The 21,659-nt window shown below is 42.9% G+C and overlaps 1 protein-coding gene across 1 annotated transcript in view; it reads right to left on the bottom strand.

Moving 5' to 3' along the window:
- Positions 1 to 21,659, bottom strand: part of TBXAS1 (thromboxane A synthase 1) — a 153,309-nt gene that overhangs the window by 80,512 nt on the left and 51,138 nt on the right. Inside the window, exon 4 of the mRNA XM_058531249.1 lies at positions 4,228 to 4,324. Coding sequence (XP_058387232.1) covers positions 4,228 to 4,324 — 97 coding nt within the window. The remainder of the gene's footprint in view (positions 1 to 4,227; positions 4,325 to 21,659) is intronic.

The following is a 21,659-nucleotide window of genomic DNA, read 5'->3' as shown; positions in this document are numbered from 1 at the left end:
AACCTGAGATGGGCCTAAGACCACCCTACCTCTTATCACCCTTCCCACAGCTTCCCCACCTCTGGGCCTTGATGAGAGGCCAAGAATAAGAAGTTCTACCGCAGCTTATGACCATTTCTGCTGAGTTGTGTTGACCCGGCTCCTGTTTCTGCAGATATTAGAAAAAGAGCGGCCCCTATCGCTTCACTGAGTACCCGATAGCAAAGAGGAGCTAATTAAAAATATCTAAATAAAAATAACCAAGTCCTGAGGTGCTGAGACAACAGAGGTTCTATAAATGCTGAGAAGACTGATTTGGGTTTAATGATAAACTGTGGTTGCACCACTATGAGGGGGCTTCAGGAAGTGCTGAGGGCCCTGATAGAGGCTCGAGGAGTCCATTTGGAAAATGGGCAAGTTGGAGCAGAGACATCACAGAGAACGGAGTGCCTCAAAAAGTGTGAATGGGAAAGCGTGATATTAGAACTGCCACACTAGATCTGACCCATAGTCTGCTCAGCCCAACATTTTGGAGTTTGAAAAAAATATTTCATTCAACAACTTTCGGATTCAAATATTTGCTCAATACTCACGTATGTCAGGGAGTTCCCTGTGGTGTCACCTCACCTCCAGCCAGTATGCTCTATCTATCCCTCATGGGATGCTTACAGCTCACATGAAATTTCAGAGCTAAATCCAGCTTCCCACATGACGTCCACTCTCCAGCAGGCTGTCAGGGGCACGCATACATCAAGCCTGGATTTGTTAGCAGAGATGGGCTCTCGCAGTTGGAAAATGAAGCCATGCGTTATTTAAGTTCCTTCTCACTTAATGTATCAGACTAATATGCTGAGGTATTTTCTGTATCACAGGGGACCACTTGGTAGAAGCTTGCATGGAGTAAGTGTTTAATGTTTACTGAATGAATGTATAATAAAGCCGAATCGCTGAACACTTAAGTAAACATGGCTTATTAGAGGGAAGGCAGCATGGTGTCGGTAAGGAGAAATCACGCCTCACTAATCTCCTTGAGTTCTTTGAGCAGATAAATAAGCATATGGATAAGAGGGAACCACAGAACACAATTTAATTTGACTTTCAAAAACCTGTGAGAAAATCCCACTCTAAAGACGGTTGTTAAAAAATTTAGTCACTAAGGACTGCTTTATCATGAATACGGAATTGGCTTAAAGACCATAAACAAGGCTAAAGATAAGTGGATACATTCCCAGATGGAAAATTATAAGCATTGGGGTTTCCTAGAGATCTAATCTTTGATGGATCTTTTTACGTGTTTGTGAATGACCTAGAAGAGGAAGTGCATATTGAATCTCCAGGTTCAGGTAATACCTAGTTCTTCTGGGGAGAATGTCAAGTTGATGGAGATTCAATTCAGTTTGAACAAGAATATACTAGATACTAAATAGTCGTTGTATGTTTGGCCCATGGGGTATAAAAAAGAAGTACAAGCCTTAAAGAGCTAATCAAGTTGGGGTGAAAGCCATACCTTCATTTAACTGTCAATAATAGAAGGCACAGTTGTGAAAGAGTGATGTAGATGATAAATGCCGTGAGAGTTTGGAGAAGGGGAAAGTAAATGTGGGTTGAGGTAGGGAAGGCTTCATGGACGAGGCAGAGTTTGAGGAGAGCCTTGAAGAATAGCTAGGGTTTGGATGAGTGAAGAAGAGGTGGAGGATCTTCTTGTTAATAGCAGCCAAGGCACGTTGAGTGCTTGTCTCGCCTGCTTATAAGGCAGGGCTTATCTGCGTGATCTCGTTACCACAGGCCAGTAAGGTAAGTCATAGCCTCATTTTCCAAAGGAAGAATGAGAGGCTTAAAGAAATTAAATAATTTGCTCAAGCTCACCTTGCTAGTCAATGCAAGACCCATTGTCATGCTGCCTCCAGTTCTAGTGGGAGTGTCAGCATGAGCCAAGGCACAGGGGCAGGGCTTTCTAGAGCACGTTACAGAGAGAATGGAGAGGCTGATCCACCTAGAGTGACAGCTTGTAATGGGGAGGAGTGAGAGCTGAGGTTGGAGCATATGTAATGGACCTAAATTACAGAGGCCCTTAAATCTCATCCGGGGAACTTGAAATTTATCCCCAGGGCACTGTGTTGAGTGGAAGAAGGACATTAGAACCACGTTCTGGAGTTTGGGACCTAGAGATTGTCTAGAGTGTGGAAAAAATTAGAGAAGATGGACAAATGGTTTGGAGGAGAAATTGACTGAAGCTGGGGCAACTTTGTTTTGTCCCCTCTGCTTGAACATGTACGTTAAGTATACGTCTGCTTCTACCTAGCACATTAATTAGAATGCAACCCTCTTCCAGGTCAGCTCTTGGGGTCTCGTGCCCTGGTGACATCCTGGGTGTCATGTAAAGCAATATGAGACAACAAGGCTGCCACGTCCCATCTCGCTGCCTAGGGGCTCGGGCGTGCTCAGGAACCGTGGCGGCCTCTCAGAGTGCCTTCACTGCCTGCTTGGACATGGCATGGTGGTCTGGGCCCTTTGACTCACTGCTTCCCCCACTTCTTTAATCCACATTCCTTGCTGAATCTGGTGGAGCAACAATCTACAACTGCATTTAATGGTCAGACTCAGTCTCTAAGACTGACATCACAGAAGACCTTCAGAGGACTTTGAACAGGAGAATAGCAACATAATATTTGGGGAAGAGAATCTAGAGGCAGCAGAGAAGTAGTTAAATTTCTACAATTCCTTCAGCTTTTCTGATGTGATGGAGTTAGCAGGCCAGGCAGTAACCTCCCTCCAGGTCACCTCCTTCTAGTGGCCATGTGATGTCTGGAACTGGCCATGATGCTCTGGGGCTGGAAGATGAGCATGTTTTGGGTGAGCAACCAACTAGTCAATGAAACCTTGATAATCTAGAAGTGTCACCTGAGGCAGTTGTTATTGTAGTGGCAGTAAAAAGAGCCCTGGACTTGAGTTGGGAGATGACACGTGAATCCCTGCTCTTTCTCCTATTAGTCATGTGACCAGGGTTGTCACTTAACCTCTCTGAGTCTTAGTTTCCTTGTCTGTAAAACAGAGATGATAACTGTACCAATCTCATAAGTTCTCATGAAATTTAATGAGAAAAAACCACTCTGGCTGGCTCAGCCAGTACAGAATGCAGGGGGGCTCTGCTAATTTCCTTATGATTCAGCCCCAAGGATCTCCCATCTAATAAGCCCTCCCCGATCCCCATCCTGGATGGCGCAGTGTTTTCCACCGTAGTAGTGCTCACCATCCATATTGTCCTGGTCTCTTTGCCTATCTGCCTCTGTCTCTAGACTGTGAGCTCCTGGAGGGCAAGACTGAGTCTTCTCTTTCTTCATAATCAGCACCTAGACAGTGCCTGGCATATGGCAGGTGTGCACAAGTTTGCCAAAAATCCAGGAGAAGAGTGAAGACATTACTTACTATTTCTATAAGAATGGAGGATGAGTTTAATTTGACCAAAAAAAAAAAAAAAATGGTTGGCACAGTGATTATCTGAACACTTACAAGCAAGTGTTTGTTTATTAATTCACTTTAGACTCTTTCCAACAATCAACATAAAGGTTATTGGTCTCCTCTGCTAGAATTCCTGTCTCCCCATTTTTGGAAAATATAGACAATGCTGACCTCTGCCACTTTGTCACCTCTTCCATTCTTTGGGATTTCTCATCAAAGATAAAAAGTAGGATTTGTACTTTCTAAAAAAGATGGAGTATGTATATCTTTTAGTGGATTGGAGCCTTGACCTGACATAAGGGACCCTCTTACAGGCTCCTCCTGCTACGTGGGGACACATTTCCCTGTAATATGGCTTGTCTTCCCTTTCTGGCCTTAAGACTTTTATACTCTCTGGGAAAGATGTAAGCACAAGAGGCTCGAAATTTTGCTTTCCCTCTGACATTTATTAACTTTGCTCGGTCTTCCTCAGTCACTTGACCTGTGCCCTCTGGATTCCTCTAGCTTTGAACACAGCTTTAAAAAATCCTCCTGGTTTTAGCATTTTTATTAGCCACAACTTCTCTTGAGCTTTAGCTTTCCTGAAGCGTTTCTTAAATGTAAATGCTGTTCTTTTGTACCAGTCCTGTCATCTCTTTTGAAAACCTGAACTCGTTGAGGAGCTGTTTTTGGTTGAACTGATCTAACCCCGATGAGAGGCCAAATTGCGTCCCTATTAAATGTGATGTGCAGCCCTTGCATCTTAGAATGACTCCCCATCCATCCATATGCAGAAAGAAAACTACATACCGCTCTGTTGGTAAAGTTACTGAAGTTCTCAGCCAATACTTGCTTGATCATGTCTGGCTCAGAGATGACGATAACCATGCGACGACCAAAATAGTACCTGGGAGGAAGAAAAAAATCATTTTAAAATGTGTTGTATTTATCCCCCCATTTCTCCTCTCCAAAAGAATTCACAGTGGCTTAGAAAGAAGGATAAAAGATAAATAGGAAGTAAAGATGTGAAGAGGAGGAAATGCATGTGCTGTTTGTGAGGAACAGTATAACTGTGATGATCTAACATCAAATTTTATTCCACAAACATTTATGGAATCCCACCTTGTAAGAGTCCCTGGAGACTCGGGGCTGAGTAAGACACAGTCCCTTCCCCTAAGGAGCTCAAAGCCTGGTAGGAAAGAGATCTGTAAATGTAAACACACTGTTAAAGAATTCATAAGATCCAGTAGTAAGACCAAGAAGGAAAATGGCAGAGATCAGCATTGTGCATATTTTCCAAAAATGGAGAGAAAGGCATTCTAGCAAGTGAAGACCAATAACTTTTATATTGATTCTTGGAAAAAGTCTAAAGTGAATTAATAAAACAGATGCCTGTGAGAATTCAGGAAAGATTAAACCTGTTGGTGAAGGGCTGAACATCTGGTTGCCACACCTATGTGTGAAGGAGCTCAGTGGATGTTTATGACGTTAATGAAGAAATGGAGGAAAGGATCAGCCAGTCAGCTGGTGGTGGTGAACTCTAACTAGAGGCAATGCTTAAGGACGTCTTGTTATATTTGTTAAGCAACCAAGACCCAGTCACAGGGTCTCACAATCTGGTGGGAGTGACAATTAGGCAATCAGCATACAGTGACGTCTAGCAAGCATGGGTGACACTGGAGGCACACTCAACTCAGTGCTTGGAGAAGAGAGAATGAAGGCTTCCCAGAAGCGGTGCTTCCCAAACTGAGTTCTGAAAGATAAACGAGAGTTAGTCCAGGAGGATGGGTAGCAAAGGGGGAGGAGGGTGTACCAGGCAGAGGAATCAAGTTGTGCAACTGTCCAGGGACAAGCCTGCTTGGGGGACTATGAGTGCTGGGCTACCACTGTATAAAGCACACCAGAGTGGTGACAAATGAGTCACTGCATCATGCCATGTTTTTAGTGTGTTTTCTATACTTTTGGAGTGTAATTTGATTGCTGCCATATCCAGCTCAGAGCAGTAAGGAACAGATTTTAAAGGGTAAAGTCACAAGACATGAAAGCAGCAAAGTTGACTCTGAATTCTTAGTTACTCAGAACTTTTCATAAACTAAAAATGGCTTTAATTTTATAATTCTTTCCCTTCTCACTGACTAGGGGAAAAATATTTGTCTGGTGCACATTAGGCACTCAGAAAATATTCACCTGAATGATCATATTTTCCAAAACTGTTGGGGGAATCTTTGGGATACAGGAATTCAATAGAAGTGGTAGAAAGAAAGAGATGATACTAACTAGTTTTTTATTGGTTTTGACCAAGAAGACCCAATAGACCAAGAAGACCAAAAATGACCCAATAAGGCCATAAACCAATGCTTTTATAAAATTTATGGGGAGTGTCATGGAATCTTTTGAGAATTAGTGAAAGCTATGGACATTCTCCTAAGAAAAATGGACATTCACAGCATTTTATATACAGTTTGAGGGGTTCTTGGACTCCTGAAGCCCACTCTAGAGCAATGCTTCTCAAAATTAAAAGGTGGTTAAAAGTAACCTGGGTTTGAAGAAATAATAGCTGAAAATTTCTCCAATTTGGCAAAAGACGTAAACTTATAGATTCAAGAAGCTGAGTGAATCCCAAATAGGAGGAACTCAAAGAAATCCATGCCAAGACATATTATAATTAAATTTCTGAAAACTTAAAACAGAAAAAAATCCTGAAAGCAGCCAGAGGGAAATGATGTATTATCTATAAGGAATACCAGTTCAAAGGACAGGAGATTTCTCATCAGAAACCGTGGAAGCCAGAAGGAAGTGGCACATGTTTCAAATGCTGAAAGAAGAGAACTGTCAATCACAAGTTCTATATCTGGTGAAAACATCCTTCAAGAAAGAGGAGGGAAAAACAACATCGTCAGATGAAGGAAAACTAAGAGAGTTTGTCACTAGCAGATCTACTCCTTAGGAATGGCTAGAGGAAGTTCTCCAAACAGAAGGAAAATGATAACATAGAAAGCCTGGAACTTCAGAAAGGAAGAAGAACAATGGGATGGGTAAAAAACTCTCCCTCTTATGAGTTTGTTAAATCATACTTGATTATTGAAGCAAAAATTGTAACACCATCTGATGTGGTGTTCAGTATACTTAGAGGAAATACTTAAGATAATTGTATTTAAAAATTAATAAAAGAAAAGAGATCAGAATGGAAGTAAGGTTTCCCCATGTCACTCAAAGGGGTAAAGCATCAATACCAGTAGCCAGTGATAAATTACAAATGTATATTTATGCAACCACTAAGAAAATTATACAAAGTGATATACAAAAAAATTTTTTTAATAAGTTATAATAGAATCTGAAAAATGTTCAAGTAATCCACAAGAAGGCAAGAAAAATGAAGCAAATAGAGGAATAAAAGAAAACAAACACATTACTATATTATAATTATAAATATAATGAAATAATTAGACAAGAACATATCAAAATTGGTGGTTGCAGCTAAAGCAGTGCTGAGAGAAAAATTTATACCACTAAGTGCTACCTTAGAAAAGAGGAAAGACGTTAAATGAATCATCTAAGTTCTTACCTCAAGAAACTAGAAAAAGAAGAGCAAAAAACCTAAATCAAGCAGAAGGAAGGAAATAAAAAAGAAAAGCAGAAATAAATGAATTTGAAAGCAGAAAAACAATAGAAAATTATTGAAACAAAAAACTGGTTCTTTGAAAAAAATCAATAAAATTAATAAACATCTAGCAAGACTGACAAAGATAAAAAGAGAGAAGACACCAATATCAGGAATGAAAAGAGATGTCGCTACAGATCATGTGCCATTAAAAAGATAAGAGACTACTACAAACAACTTTACACTAATAAATTTGACAACTTGAGAACCACAAACTACTAAAACTCAACCAAGATAAAATAATCAATCTGAATCCTATAACCATAAACAAAATTGAGCTCATAATTTTAAATTTCCTGAAAAAAACTCCCAACTCAGATGGTTTCAGTGGAGAATTCTACCAAGACTTTAACAGAATTTAACAAAAAATAAAAAAGAAGGAACCCTTCCCAACTCAATTTATGAGGCCCGTATTAGCCTGATACCAAAACCAGAAAAAGACAGTACAAATAAAGAAAACTGTAGATCAATATCCCTCATGAACTTAGGACATAAAAATCTTCAACATAATATCAGCAAATCAGATCCTGCAATGCATAAAAAGAATTACACACTGAAACCAAGTGGTATTTATTCTAGGTACATGGCTGGTTCCATATTTTTTTAAAAAAATCAGTCAATATAATCTGTTATATAAACTGCATTAAAAAGTTATGTAATTGTATCAGTTGATGTAGAAAAAGTATTTGACAAAATCCAGCACTTATTCATGATAAAAATTCTCAGGAATAGAGGGGAACTTTCTCAACTTTATAAAGAGTATCTACAAGAAACCTACAAAAAACAGCTAACATCATACTTAATGGTGAAAGACTGAATGCTTTCTCCTAAGATTGGGAACAAGGCAAGGATGTGAACTCTCACTACTCTTATTCAACATAGTATTTGAAGTTCTAGCCAGTGCAATAAGTCAAGAAAAATAAATAGAAAGCATATAGATTGAAAAGGAATAAATAAAATTGTCCCTACTTTCAGATGACACGATTGTCCACCTAGAAAATCCTAAGGAATAAAAAACATCCTGAACTATTGAGTTCAGCAAGGTTACAGGATTCACGATCAATACACACACACACACACACACACACACACACACACACAAGTCAATAGCATTTCTGTATAATAACAACAAACGTGGAAAGCAAAATTAAAACACAATGCCATTTACAATGCTGATAAAAGAAATCAAAGAACACCTAAATAAATGGAGACATATATCATGTTCACGGATTGAAAGACACCACATTGTAAAGGTGTCAGTTCTCTCAAAACTGATCTATAGGTTTAATGCAATTCCTATCCAAATGACAGCAAGAATTTTTCTGGCCTAGACAAGATTATTCTAAAATTTATATGAAAAGGCAAAAGATTTTAATAACTAAATCAATTTTTAAAAAGAAGAATGAAGTAGGAGGATTCATTCCACCAGATTCCAAGACTTGGCTACCCTAGTCAAGACTGTGTGAAATTGGCTGAGAGATAAACACATAGATGAATGGAACAGAATAGAGAACCCAGAAATAGACCCACACAAATATCCTCAACTAATTTTTGACAGAGAAACAAAAGCAAATCAATGGAGGAAGGATAATCTTTTCAACAAGTGATGCAGGAGCAATTGGACTTTCGTAAGCAAAAAAATGAGTGTAACGCCTTTTACAAAAGTTAACTCAAAATGAGTCATGGACTTAAATGTAAAACATAAAACTGGGCAACTTTTAGAAGAAAATCTCTGGGATCTAGGACTAGGCAAAGAGTTCTTAGACTTGACACCAGAAGAATAATCCATAAAACACAAAGATTGATAAATCAGACTTCAAAATAAAAATGTTTTGCTCTTTGAAAGATCTTGTTAAGAAGACAAAAAGACAAGCTTATACTGGGAGAAAATATTGCAAACCGCATACCTAACAAAGGACTTGCATCTGGAGTATATGAAGAACTCTCAAAACTCAACAGTTAAAATACAAACAATTCTATTAGAAAAATGGGCAAAAGACATGAACAGACATTTCACTGAATAGAATATACAGATGCCAAATAAGCACATGAAAATATGTTCAACATCCTTAGATATTAGAGAAATGTAAATTAAAACCACAATGAGATATCACTACACATCTATCGGAATGGCTAAAACAAACAAACAAGAAACATCAAATGCTGATGAGCATGTGGAAAAACTGGATCATTCATACATTGCTGGTGTGAATGTAAAATGGTACAGCCACTTTGGAAAATAGTTGGCAGTTTCTTATAAAACTAAACTGTGCTTACCATATGACCCAGCAATAGCACTCTTGGGCATTTATCTCAGAGAAATGAAAACTTATGTTCACCAAAAACATGTATGTGAATGTTCATAGTAGCTTTATTCATAGCAGACAAAAACTGAAAATAGCTCAAATGTTCTTCAACAGGTGGATGGTTAAACAAACTGTGATACATCCATACGATGGAATATTATGCAGCAATAAAAAGAACAAATTATTGATATAGGCAATGACTTGGATGAATCTCAAGGAAATTATGTGAGTGAAAAAAGCCAATCTCAAAAGGTTACATATTATATGATTCCATTTATACAACATTTTTGAAATAAGAAAATTATATAGATGGAGAATAGATTAGTTGCCAGAGGTTAGGAATGGGGGTGGTGATGAGTTGGTGTGGCCATAAAGGGTGGCACTAGAGAGCCTTGTGATGGGACAGTTCTGTATCTTGGCTGCAGTAGTGGTTACACAAATCTACACGTGATAAAATTGCACACACACAAATGATAAAATCTGAGTAAGCATTGTGGCTTGTACCAATGCCAATTTCCTAGTTTTGATAATGTACTCTAGTTAACGCAAGAGGTTACCATTGGGAGAAACTAGGTAAAGGGTACACAGAACCTCTCTGTACAATTTTTTTGTGTGTGATTTCCTATGAATCTATACTTATCTCAAAAAAAATTTTTTTTAAGTCACCTGGGAGCTCAAGGAACTGTAGAATCACAGCTCTGCCCTTCACCAAGTCAGATCTAGGCGTTTAGGACTCTGCATTTTGACAGGCTTTCCAGATTCTGTGACTACTCTGAGAAACGCTGTCCTAGGGTAGGGACTGTCAGCCTCAGTGGCTGGTCAAAACCGACTTCCGAGCATCCAGAAAATAATGATGCCTGGCCCACCAGACCTACCTGATCAGAGAATGTGGGGTGGACCCAATCTCCTCTAACTTTAACAAGCTCCCCAGGGGATCCTACTGTGATTGACAGCAGTCAGGTTGGGGACACACAAACCCCAAATTAAAAACTCTGCTCTATATTTAACCAAAGATCACGTCTGTTCTCATTTCCCTAAATTCTTAGATCTAAAAGGAAAGCGTTTGGGGGCTAGCCCTGTGGCGTAGTGGTTAAGTTCAAGTGCTCCGCTTCGGCGGCCCAGGGTTTGCAAATTCAGATCCCGGGCATGGACCTATGCACCACTCATCAAGCCATGCTGTGGCAGGCGTCCCACATAAAATAGAGGAAGATGGGCACAGATGTTAGCTCAGGGCTAATCTTCCTCACACAAAAAAATAATAATAAATAAAATAAAAGGAAAGCATTTACACTGGGGTGCAAACATATTTTGGGAATATATTCGTATCGATTTAGTTATTACCAAAATAATGTTACACGTAATCTGGATTTTCAGAAAACCAAAATAATACTTCTACATTCAAATGAAAGTTGTCCTTCCAAGTGGGCACCTTGGGAGTCTTTGTGCTTTTTTCTAGTAATATTGCTAATGCTAAAAACAATTTTGTCACAATTCCTTTAGAATTGCTTCAGAGCTGGTTTATGAACCTCGTGAGAAAACTGGCCCCATTTTACATATAAATTGTGTAATCTTGTGAATTTACATTTACACACACACTCATCTGTAGTTTGAGGGGCTCCTGGAAAGATCTTGAACAGAGAAATGCATAAATGAAGCTTGTTTTTCAGGCCTTCCTTTTGGGTGCCTGGGATGGCCCCACTGTTTTTGTCTCCTTGGCCCTCCTTAGGGAAGCACCCTCCCTCATTCCATGCAGTTCTGGAAGATCTGTCAATGATAGCACCCTGCCCCTCTGGTCATGGGGAAGGACTCACCATCCAGACATGGCCAATCATAGTATCTCATCTCCTTGGTAACAGTGACTGTTCCATGGGGGACATGTGACCCAGTCAGGGCCAGTCAGAATGCTTCATTGGATATATACATGGAGGTTGTGGGGGGTAGGGGAGAAAGATCAGTCTTTCTCCTGGAGCTGCTAAACTGGGAATATATGAATCCAGGGCTGTTGGTGGCCATCTTTCTACCACATGGCAAGAACTGTCTGCAGAAGGAGCCAACAGGGACAAGCATAGATTTAAGACATCAGAGAGAGTGTCAAGGAAGTACAAAGTCTGGTTCGAGGCTCTGCCTCCTGCAGTCTTCATTGGATCCTCCAAGCTTCAGTTAGTTTGTGCATAAATTCTTTTTTTTTTTTTTTTGATGAAGGTTAGCCCTGAGCTAACATCTGTTGCCAATCCTCCTCTTTTTTTTTCTTTTTTCTTTTTTTTGCTGAGGAAGATTGGCCCTGGCCTAACATCCATGCCCGTCTTCCTCTAGTTTATATGGGACGCCGCCACAGCATAGCTTAATAAGCAGTGTGTAGGTCCATGCCCAAGATCCGAACCTGCAAACCCCAGGCTGCCAAAGCGGAGCACGCGAACTTAACCACTATGCCACTGGGACAGCCCTCATAAGTTATTTTGAGTTAGGTTTCTATCATTTGTAATCCAGAAGTCCTAAATAATATGGTGCCCCTTTTCCTTCTCAACCTTGTGAATACTGGATGCCGTTCTACCTCTCAAAACATCCACCCCAGAGGATCTGACCTCCGTTTTGTACATTGGTGTGAGTGTTTGGTGGCGTCTTACTGCTTCCTGAGGTGGAGTAGTGTACTGCAAAGCAATGTGCACTAGAGCTCAGGAGGCTGGGTCTGGGATCACGCAGCTCTAGCTCACTCAGACAGCCATCGTGGGCAGATCCCTCAGGGCCTGCACTTCAGCTTCCTCGCCTCTGAAATGTGGGAGTAAAACTAGGTAATCTCTGCAGTTGGTTGTAGCTTTAAATCCTGTAATTGCTATGAATTAAAAAGGAAATTAAAGTATGGTCTTTGAATTTCAAGTCTGCTCTCCGTAGGGTGTGAAGGAACTTCCTATATGGGTGAAGTATTTGAATGGGTGGAGGAACTTTCTCAGAACCATTGAGGTACCACAATTGTTAGCATTTGCTGAGTGTTCACTACCTGCCAGGCCTTGTTTTAAGAGCGTTGCCTGGATTACCTCATTTAAGCCTCACAGAAAATGGATGGGGTGGTTATTATACCCACTTTTCAGAATAGGAAACTAACCTTAGAGAGGTTAAGTTAGTTGCCCAAGGTTACGAACTTGATCCCAGTCTGACAGCTGCCAAGGCCTGGGCCCCTCACCACTGACCACGCTGCCATCTGCTCAATGGATACTCTCCTCCCAGGCCAGGCTCATCTGCGGAACAGCTCCAGTGCTGAGTAGGTGTGCGAGGGAAGACCGCCCAGCTTCCTGCTGTGCAGACTGTGTCTTTTAAAGGTGGAAATTTGGAGCAGCTTCTGGTTTAATGGACCAGAACCCCCAGCCCAACTACGAAGGTAAGTCTTCTTGCTTCCCTCTACTCCAAGTGTATATATAGTCACCTTTTGGGACAAAAAGTTCTTAGCCAGTTATCCATTTCTATTTATTTATGCACATAAGAATTTGTTTATTCAACTTCCAAGCACCTGGTTGAAGAGAAAATTTAAGCAAATCAGTATTGTGCACACAAAAATAACTCTTGTTTGACTTGTTTAATTAGCAGTTTTCTTTTTTTAAAAAACTGACCAGTTAGTTCAACCAAAATAGTTCACGACTGCCTTGCAGGAACCGAGGCAGGGTAGACTGCTGGTATTAGCCTGTGGGCTGCCTGGCCCTGTTCTAGAAGGCCTGCCCCTGTCAGGGGTGACCGAGCTATAAAGGCTGTTTGTCGGGAGGCACCTACAGGCACTGACACAGAAGGATGTCCAAGTTACACAGCCGAGTGGAAAAGCACATTGTAAAATAGTACATAGAGTTGTGTACATAAATAATAGTCTGTCTGAATATTAATTAGTTCATTCAGCAAGCATTTATTGAGCACATACACTGGGTCAGGCACTATGCTGGGGCATGTTAGTAATATCCCTGGAAAAAGTCTAGAGGAAGATATGTTAGACAGCTTACAGTGCATGTATCTGGAGCAGGAAATCGTGGGGGAATTATACTTGTCATGTTGTGTATTTCTTTAATGTTCCAGTATTTTACAATGAGTGCATGTGACTTTTGTAATAAGAAAAAAGAAAAAAGGGATTTCTCACTGGATTGGCCCCACTGTGTCTGTCAAGAGTCAGGGTGGGGGTTGGAAGTGGTGTAGCTGCCAGGACTTGGGTTCAAGGCCTCGCCCTGTGATTGAACAGCTTTGTCACCTTGAGCAAATCACAACCTTCCTGAGCCCGTTTCTTTGATAAAAGAGGCTCTTATAATTGTCAGATGAGAAATATGAGGATGCTTTGTCCACAGTAAAATTTTAGGCAAATGCTGGTCATGATAACCTCCGCATCAGAAGTGAAGGGCCCTGCACACCCCAGCAGGTGGGCCACACCTGGGAGATCAGGTGACACGCTGACACACCCCCCTCCCCCACCATGTCTGCAGAAAGAGTCTGAATGCACGTCAGGAACCTGGAGACTTCTGGTTTCCAGGTAGAGACTGAAGAATGGATAAGGGCCTTCAGCTCCTCTGACAACTGCTCAACATCAAGCATCTGCTAAATCCTTGCCTCTATGCCAGTGTTATTTCCCAGCAGATCGAGGATGCCAAAAGGGTAACTGCTGTCCTGGCCTGAAGTCTAGCCTCTGGCCTGGAGTAGAGATGTGGAAGTGGTAGGAAGCTCAGAGGGAAAAGGTGGCCGTAGATGGCTGGAGACCACAGCTGTGAGTGTCTGAGATGCAGCTTCCACCCAGTTCTGAGAAAAGCTAGGTAGAGGTCCACTGCTGGTAGCACTTGGGCATTTGGCTTTCACAGGGGCTGCCCCTGGGCTGGGTGGCCCGCACAGTGCGGTGGAGAAAGCACGGCCCCAGGAGGCCTGGGGATCTGTCCCTGCTCAGCTCATTGAGACACCTTGCTATCCGATCTGTCAATAGAGCAGGGGTGGCTTGAGTTAGCTGAGTGGCAGAGCAGACTCAAGCTGCTAGGGACACTTTTCTTGAGGAGCTAGTGACAGAGTCACAGGCCCGTGGAGTGTGGAGGTGCTGACTCCAATCTGTCACTCCAAGCAGGGTGTGCACTGCCTGTATGGGAAGCCTCAGGCGCTCAAGGCTGGGGCTGACCCTGAGCTCGTGAGCCCTGCAGAGCTTGAGGGACTGAGTTAGCCCTTTCCAGCCCTTCTCCTCTCTGGGGTGCCTGGGGTCTGTTCACCTCCTTTCTCCTGCCCTAGTCAAACTGGCAGAGTCTCTGCTCCCTCACTTCCTGGATGGACTTTGGACCTCCCACTCAGAGATTTATGTCTCCATCGGTCTGGCTTGTCTTCCTGACCTGCTGCTTGCCTACACACGGGCCCTGACTCAGTTATCCACTTGGACTTTGTAAAATGCAAATCCAATTGTACCACTCCTTATTTAAAACCCTTCAATGATTTGTCGCCATTAAGGCCTTTGGGAGTCTTTAGTACTGGGTGTACAACGTCCTTCACAACCTGGCCCCTGCTTTACTCTTTGGCCTTGTCCCTCCTCATTCCCCGTCACCCCAAGAGCCAGTACTGACGATCAACCTGATTCACTGAAAGCCTCTGTCATCTCTTATCTCCACACCTCTGCACATGCTGTTCCCCCTACCTTCCTGGAACGGCACTCCTTTTTCTCTTGGCTGGTTAACTCCTAGTGGTTCTCCACTAATTGTGATTGTATGTTCTCTTGGCTGCCTTTTCACTTGATTGTGAGTGTTTTAAACACAGAACCCTTGTCTTATTTATCTTTGATGTCTAGCATTTGCTAGTGTTGGGTGTGCAGTAGGAATTCTGTAATGTTAATGGAGTATGCTGTATTCCAGTCCCAACCTCTAATGCCACTGGGTTCGGGCCCCATCTCTCTCACTAGGACTGCTGCAGCAGCTCCCAGTCGGCCCCTCTGCCTCCAAACCAACTCTCTGCTCAAGACCAAATCTGCCTTTGTGAAACAGAAACTGACTATGTTGTCCCATTCTCGCTAAACCTCTAATGGTTCTCCATTGTTTGAAGGTCCAAGCTTCTTGGCCTGTAATGAGGGGCCCCACAGGAGCACACAGCCTCTCTCTGCCCTACCCCTCTTCCTCCAAGATTCCCAAGCTTTCTCAATCTCAATTTTTCATATTCCCCCAAGGCCAAAAGAAGTACCCAACAGTCTCATTTTTAAGCAAAGTCCAAACAATTTAATAATTATTCATGTTGTAACAACTTAGTGGACATTTGAAAAAAGATTACCCATAAATTGAGAGTAGTTCTCCCAGTGACCAACAGATGTCACTGTGTTCTCCACAAATATTTAAAATATCCCAGGAAGCCCCTGTGGATTCCCTGTGGCATCCTGGGATGCCTCAGCACACAGTTTGGGAACCACAGCACACACTGTTGCTATAAGAAGTTATTCGTGGTTCCCCAGATTTGCACTACATCTCCATGCCCTATTCCTTTGCACACGATTTTCCCTCTGAAGTCATGGTCTCCATCTTGTTAGGTTGGAAAACATTTCTGACAGTCGGGTCATGTGTTCCCTCTTCTGTGGAGCCTTCTCAGACCCTTCCCTCCTCACAGTTTTCATAGCGCTTGGTCCATTCTTCCATTGATTTGCATCTCTTATGTATTGACAGGCTCCTTACTACTCTGTGAATTCTTTGAGGACAAAGCCCTGTCTTATTTTTCCTTGCATCTTCAAGAAGCTAGCGGAGTGCCTCATACATAGGAGTAAATGGAAGGATGGTTTTGAGTCTGCCTTTCTGGTTCTGGGAAATCACTTCTTATCCTCCTGACTTCCCAATTCCTGCTACTGGCAGATTTGAAGCCAGACTTGAAATCTCAGAACTTTGTTTCTCTTTACTCTCCTTTATCCTGCATTCCAAAAATCACCCAGTTCCTGTTCCTTCTACAACTTGTGGCCAATTCTTTCTATTTTTCTTCCACCATCGTGGAAGAAGCATCTGCCTGCAGGTCTGCTCTACTGACCTTTTCACCTGTGTGCCTACCTTTGTGGCTGGTGCTGGTGAGCCTCAGGTCTGGCTGTGCATAGTCCCTGTGGGGGAGCTGAGCATGCAGAACCCTCAGATCACCTCCCCGCTGCAACCCGCTGGCTCTGCCAAAGACTCACTCCCAGAATGAGCTGAGAACTGATGGTAGAAAGAGCATTGCATTTGGAGTTAGAATTTGGTGACTTTGGACCAATCCCTTGAGTCTTGGGGTCGCAGTCTCTACACCTGGTAGATTTCCCAGATATCAGGCAGATAATCAGGTCTCACTACCTTCTTTAGGGACCTTCTTGGCTCCTGCTGAGAATATGCTCAGTCAGTCCTGAGGTGGGTTTCTAGGTGATGAGCGTAGGGGGTTAATGAGGACTCAAGTCTGAGTTCACACAAGCCAGCCCAGAAGAGGCCAAAGAACCACTACTCCACCAGGGGAGTCCACAGGACAGAGGGCACCCGCCTGTGACCTGCCCTGCCACCACGCCATTTCCTGCACTTCCCTCACCCAACCCACCCCAGCCACACCCATCGAAAACATGCGAATACGAGCTCTGTGATGGCCCCTGGTCCACAGCAATGGCTTGGTGCGTGGATGGTGGCAGGGTCCTACCAGGGGACCTCCTGCCACCGAGGAAAGATCCCAGGCCTCGCGGCCACAAGACACAGGTTCAAGCGATGCTCCACTTTTCACAAGTTCATGGCTCGTGAACTTCATAGCTTCTCCCCTAACCCTCAGCTTCTTTATCTGTAAGAAGAAGTAGCCCTTCTAATCCTGGTGAGTTATGACTGTGTCAAGCTACAGTAAAGCTTTCTCCAAACAGAGCTATGGCTAAAAGAGGGAATTGGGCAGCAAAGGGGAAAATTATCTGAAACAAACCTAAGACAATAAACCTCTCTATTGGATATACCCACCTATTTAATTTACTCAGTTAATAAAACTTATTCCCCAGAGGGGGACAGGCAGAGATAAGCTACAAACCAATCTGCCTGTGTGAGCACGAGTACATATGTATATCTCATAACAATAAAAAAAGAGTAATTAAGAGATGTATTGAAGTGCATAGAAATCCTGAAGGACACTGAAGAGTCCAATTCAAGTTACCATCCTTGGTACAAATTTAATTCAGTAGGGAATAGATAAATAAAAATAAAGAAGAAACAAATTCAGAACAGTTGTTAGGCAAGCAATTTTTTTCACAGTAAGAATCATAAACATGAATAACAGCCTATAAGGCAAAGTTGTTGATGCAAACAGCATCAAGCTACTAAATAAATAGTTAGATGGCACCGCAGGGACAAAGAAACATTAAAAGAGTCATTTGGCTGTCCCTGAATATTTGCGCCCATACAGTTATGCCCAGGCATGTAGATTTTTGGGCACTGGAGAGAGCTCTGTGTGTGTGTGTGCTATTACATGGAATACATGCAGGATATATATTTGTGTGAGAGTATATGGCAAAATCTCCTCTCCCCAAATGACATGTGGACTCAGAATACGAATAGAGAGGCTTGACCAAAGCCAGCATCAGTTCTGAAAAGGCCCTGGGGCCAGAGGAAGAACCCCAGTGCAGCAGGAGGGATGTGTTGTCCTGGGCTAGGTGCTAGAGAGCCCAGTGTGTGACCCTGGAAAAAGGAGAATTTAGTGGCAAAAGAATTTTAGACACAGCTGGGGAAAAACAAGAGGCAGGAGGAAAAAAATTAAAGCACAGATCACAGTATTTTAGAGCAGGAAGCTTCAAGATATCATTCTAGCCCAACCGCCTCATTTTAGAGCTAGGAAAACGGAGGTCCAAAGAGGTGAGATGTCTGGGTGGGCCCTGCCAGGACACACGCCATCGCCCTAGAGCTGCCCCTTGGCCAGGAGGAGGTGATGGGGTCGGGATTTCCTGGGGAGGCATGAAAGGCGACAGAAACTCGTCCCCAGGTTTTCTGAGGATCCCCGTGTGGGAACTAGTGAAGTTCACCCCGGAGCTGGCTAGGGACAGCCTCCTGAAGTCAGCACTCCCTAGATGCCGGCTGGCTGTAAGAAGACCTTTCAAAGCCCGACTTGAAGAGCAGAAGACTCAAGATGAGCATCCCTGCTGCTCTGAGAGCACTGACAGTTCCTTTGACTCTCACCTCAGACCTGTAAGGTGGCAGGCGCTCAAGTATTTTGTAAAGCTGAGGACGATGGTTAAGTCACTCATTCTAGTCCGGTGGCTGAGAGCAGCTGAGCTAAGACCAGAACCTGATCTGGCTCCCAATCTAGTGCTCTTTCTGGCACTCTAGGCAGACCCCCAAGAGTTAGGCCTGGGGAGAGGGAGGGGTGAGGTCGTAGCCCCATAAGAGCCCGATGAATGACCTGAGTGAGTAGAGATAGCTAGCGTGTCAGGAGAGCGGACCCTTCCCTTTATCCTGTGGATCCAGAGATGGCCTGACATGGTAGCAAATCAATTTTGTACTTTTATGGGCTTCCTGCCGGATTGATGGAGCATAGGTCACTGATGGGGAAGGATTACAGACCCCTCCACCCGAAGTCTTGATTTTAAGGTGAGAGACTTCCCCAATTCCTTTCATTATGTCCCTGGGAATTAATACTAATTGCTAAAATCAGTAAAATAACAAGACCTTCCTGTTTGAGGTTTCCTTGGGGACAAATTTGTCCTGAAAGTCACGTGCTCAGAGGCGATTTCTTTGATCATTCAACAGATATTTCCTGAGCACCTTTTGTGTGTCAGGCACTGTCTTAGGTGCTGGGACTATCAGAGCAAAGAAGAGACAGAGTTCCTGTCCTCATGGAGCTTGTGTTCCAGCAGGAGAGCGGAACAGTAAACAAATAATTACCTGGCCTATTGTTAGGGCCAGTGTCCTAAGGCACGAGTGTGTGGAATGTCTGAGGACCAATAATAAGGGACAGTGGAGCAGAAAAGCCTTTGGATTAATAAGGAAAACCCACATAGCCTTGCGCTCACCTCTTCCTAACCACATATTGTTCTCATCTTATGTTTCCGTGTAAATTGAGATTATGCAATCAGCCCAGCCAAACTTGCAGGGTGGTTAGGATGGTCACATGAGAAACTGTATTGAAAGGACAAGACCCAGATAGGGGACTGGAAAACTATTGTGGATTAGTAACACTTGCTATATAAGTGGCCCCAGGAAACAAAGATACATATCCCTTACAGTCATAAAGCAGGATCATAGCCTGTAGAATGCGCACAGGTCCATAAAGGCCCCCGAAAGGATGTCCACTGCAGCATTGTTTGCTGGAGACCCCTGAGGGTCTCCCTCTGGGTGCATGGACGGGGTGGGAAGGGGGAGGCACACTGAGGAGGATGGACAGTAATCAGAAGCAACAGACTCGATGGGAACACAGTGACGTGATGGATTCTCAAAGCATAGTGCTCAGTGAAAACACTAAAGAACAGAATGAGATATATGACCCTACCAGGGGCATAAGCTGAAGACAACACACACAGAACAAGAATACACAGTCTGCAAGAACAGGTACCAAAAAGAAAATACACATTGAACACAATGGAATGGTTGTCTGTTGGGGATGGGAAGGGAAATAAGAGAAAGTATGTGGGTAAAAGGGAATAAATAAATATGCAAAACATGTGGCAGTGCGGTCCTAGTTCTCCTTAGGACCGCAGAATAAACACACACACACACACGCAGACACACACATAGACACACACAGACAACCTTGAAATGGAGGTAATTAGTAATTACTGGTTGCAACACTGATAATTCACAACGGTGAACTGAACTATTCTTATCAATGGCTGTTTTTTATGTGAGATTCTTTAGGAGTAAAATGCTGCTATTTATTAGATCAGTGTTTTCTCTCAAAGCCTAGTCTCCATATTGTAGTCCCAAGAGATATTCTGGAAAACAAAAAAAAAAGTTCTGTGGTCAGATAAACACTGCATACTAAATTTCTCACTGGGATATTTTCCAAACGCATTATTACATGAAAGATTCTGAGACGTCCTACAATAAAGAGACCTGTGTTCCTTTGACTAATCTAGTGTTTCCAGCATTTGACCAAGGGGAACTCCCCCTTCTTATTTTCCGTGTAACGATGATTATTGTCAGTGGAAATGGTCCAAAGGACGCACTGTGGGAAATGCCACGTTAGATTGTTAAAAGATGAGAGGCAAGAGAGTCCAGATTCCAAGCACAGCCTGGGACTCACGTCCTCCTCTCTTCTTCCTAATGCAGCTGGCTGATCCTTGGAGTGCTTTCTTCCTCAGCCACTGTGGATCCAATGTCTCATTGGTAGCTCCAACTGACTGTGGCAAAGATGGCACTATCTTTCCCTCTGCCATGTTCAACCTCCTCACTATGGTAGGCATGACCATTTTGTCTACAGAATTTGAAGCCAGCATCAGTGATCAATGTTGACTAGTCTCTTATTCCTTATAATTAACCAGTTGTTCAATTCTGCTGCTATGAGACAGTTCCTATATAAAATTCTCCTTCTCTTTTCCTTACATTTCTGCCAAATCACTGTTATTGTTCCCCTGGGCTATTAGAATGGTTGTTTGTTTGTTTGTTTGTTTTTTATAAATTCCTTCCTCCCCTGACACTCCCCACTTTGCCCCTCTCTACTCTGTATGTCTGCACAACTTCTTTCATATAACCCACTTCCTTAGCATCATTCCTTAGATATATCTCCTCTCCTGTACTGCCAAGGTTGTCCTCTCTATTTGCATCCCAAACATCACACTTTCCTTGCACACCCTCGGCCTCTACTCTCCCTTTCTCTACCTCAGCCAAAACCTCTAAACTTCCTCCCAAGCTTATATGCCTGAGCAGGTTCTTCACAGGTGCACATTCTTCTCCACAAGCCGCCTGCCCTCTCTTCTTTATTTGGATAGCTATGGAGCTAGTTAACCTCTCTCGTGAGTGCACACTCAGTGCAGAGACTTTGAGGACAAAGGAGGACTTCAGTGTGTCACCTCCAGCAGATGGTCACAAAGCTAGTACATATGCCTATGAAATAGTTGGAAGACTGTGTGAAAGAAACACAGAGAAGGAAAACTAATAAGCTACAAGTCACGAGGACATGATCTTGACAAATTATTTGAGGTAGGGAGCCCAGAGATGGAAGGGCTGGTGCCAGGGAGGGGAGAAGGAGAAGTGTAGGCCCAGTGAACAAGAAAGTAGAAGTCAACAAGAGTCTCAGACACAGAAGACTAAATTTAGATGAGACACAAAGTCCAGAGTGACCTGGTGGGAAAGAGGAAACCTGGAGGGGCTGAAAGCAGAATCGAAAAACAAACA

This window comes from Diceros bicornis, chromosome 3 (assembly GCF_020826845.1).
Source record: "Diceros bicornis minor isolate mBicDic1 chromosome 3, mDicBic1.mat.cur, whole genome shotgun sequence".
Classification (NCBI taxonomy): Eukaryota; Metazoa; Chordata; class Mammalia; order Perissodactyla; family Rhinocerotidae; genus Diceros; species Diceros bicornis.
The sequence above is the reverse complement of the archived record's forward strand: the minus strand, read 5'-3'. Positions and strand labels throughout refer to the sequence as shown.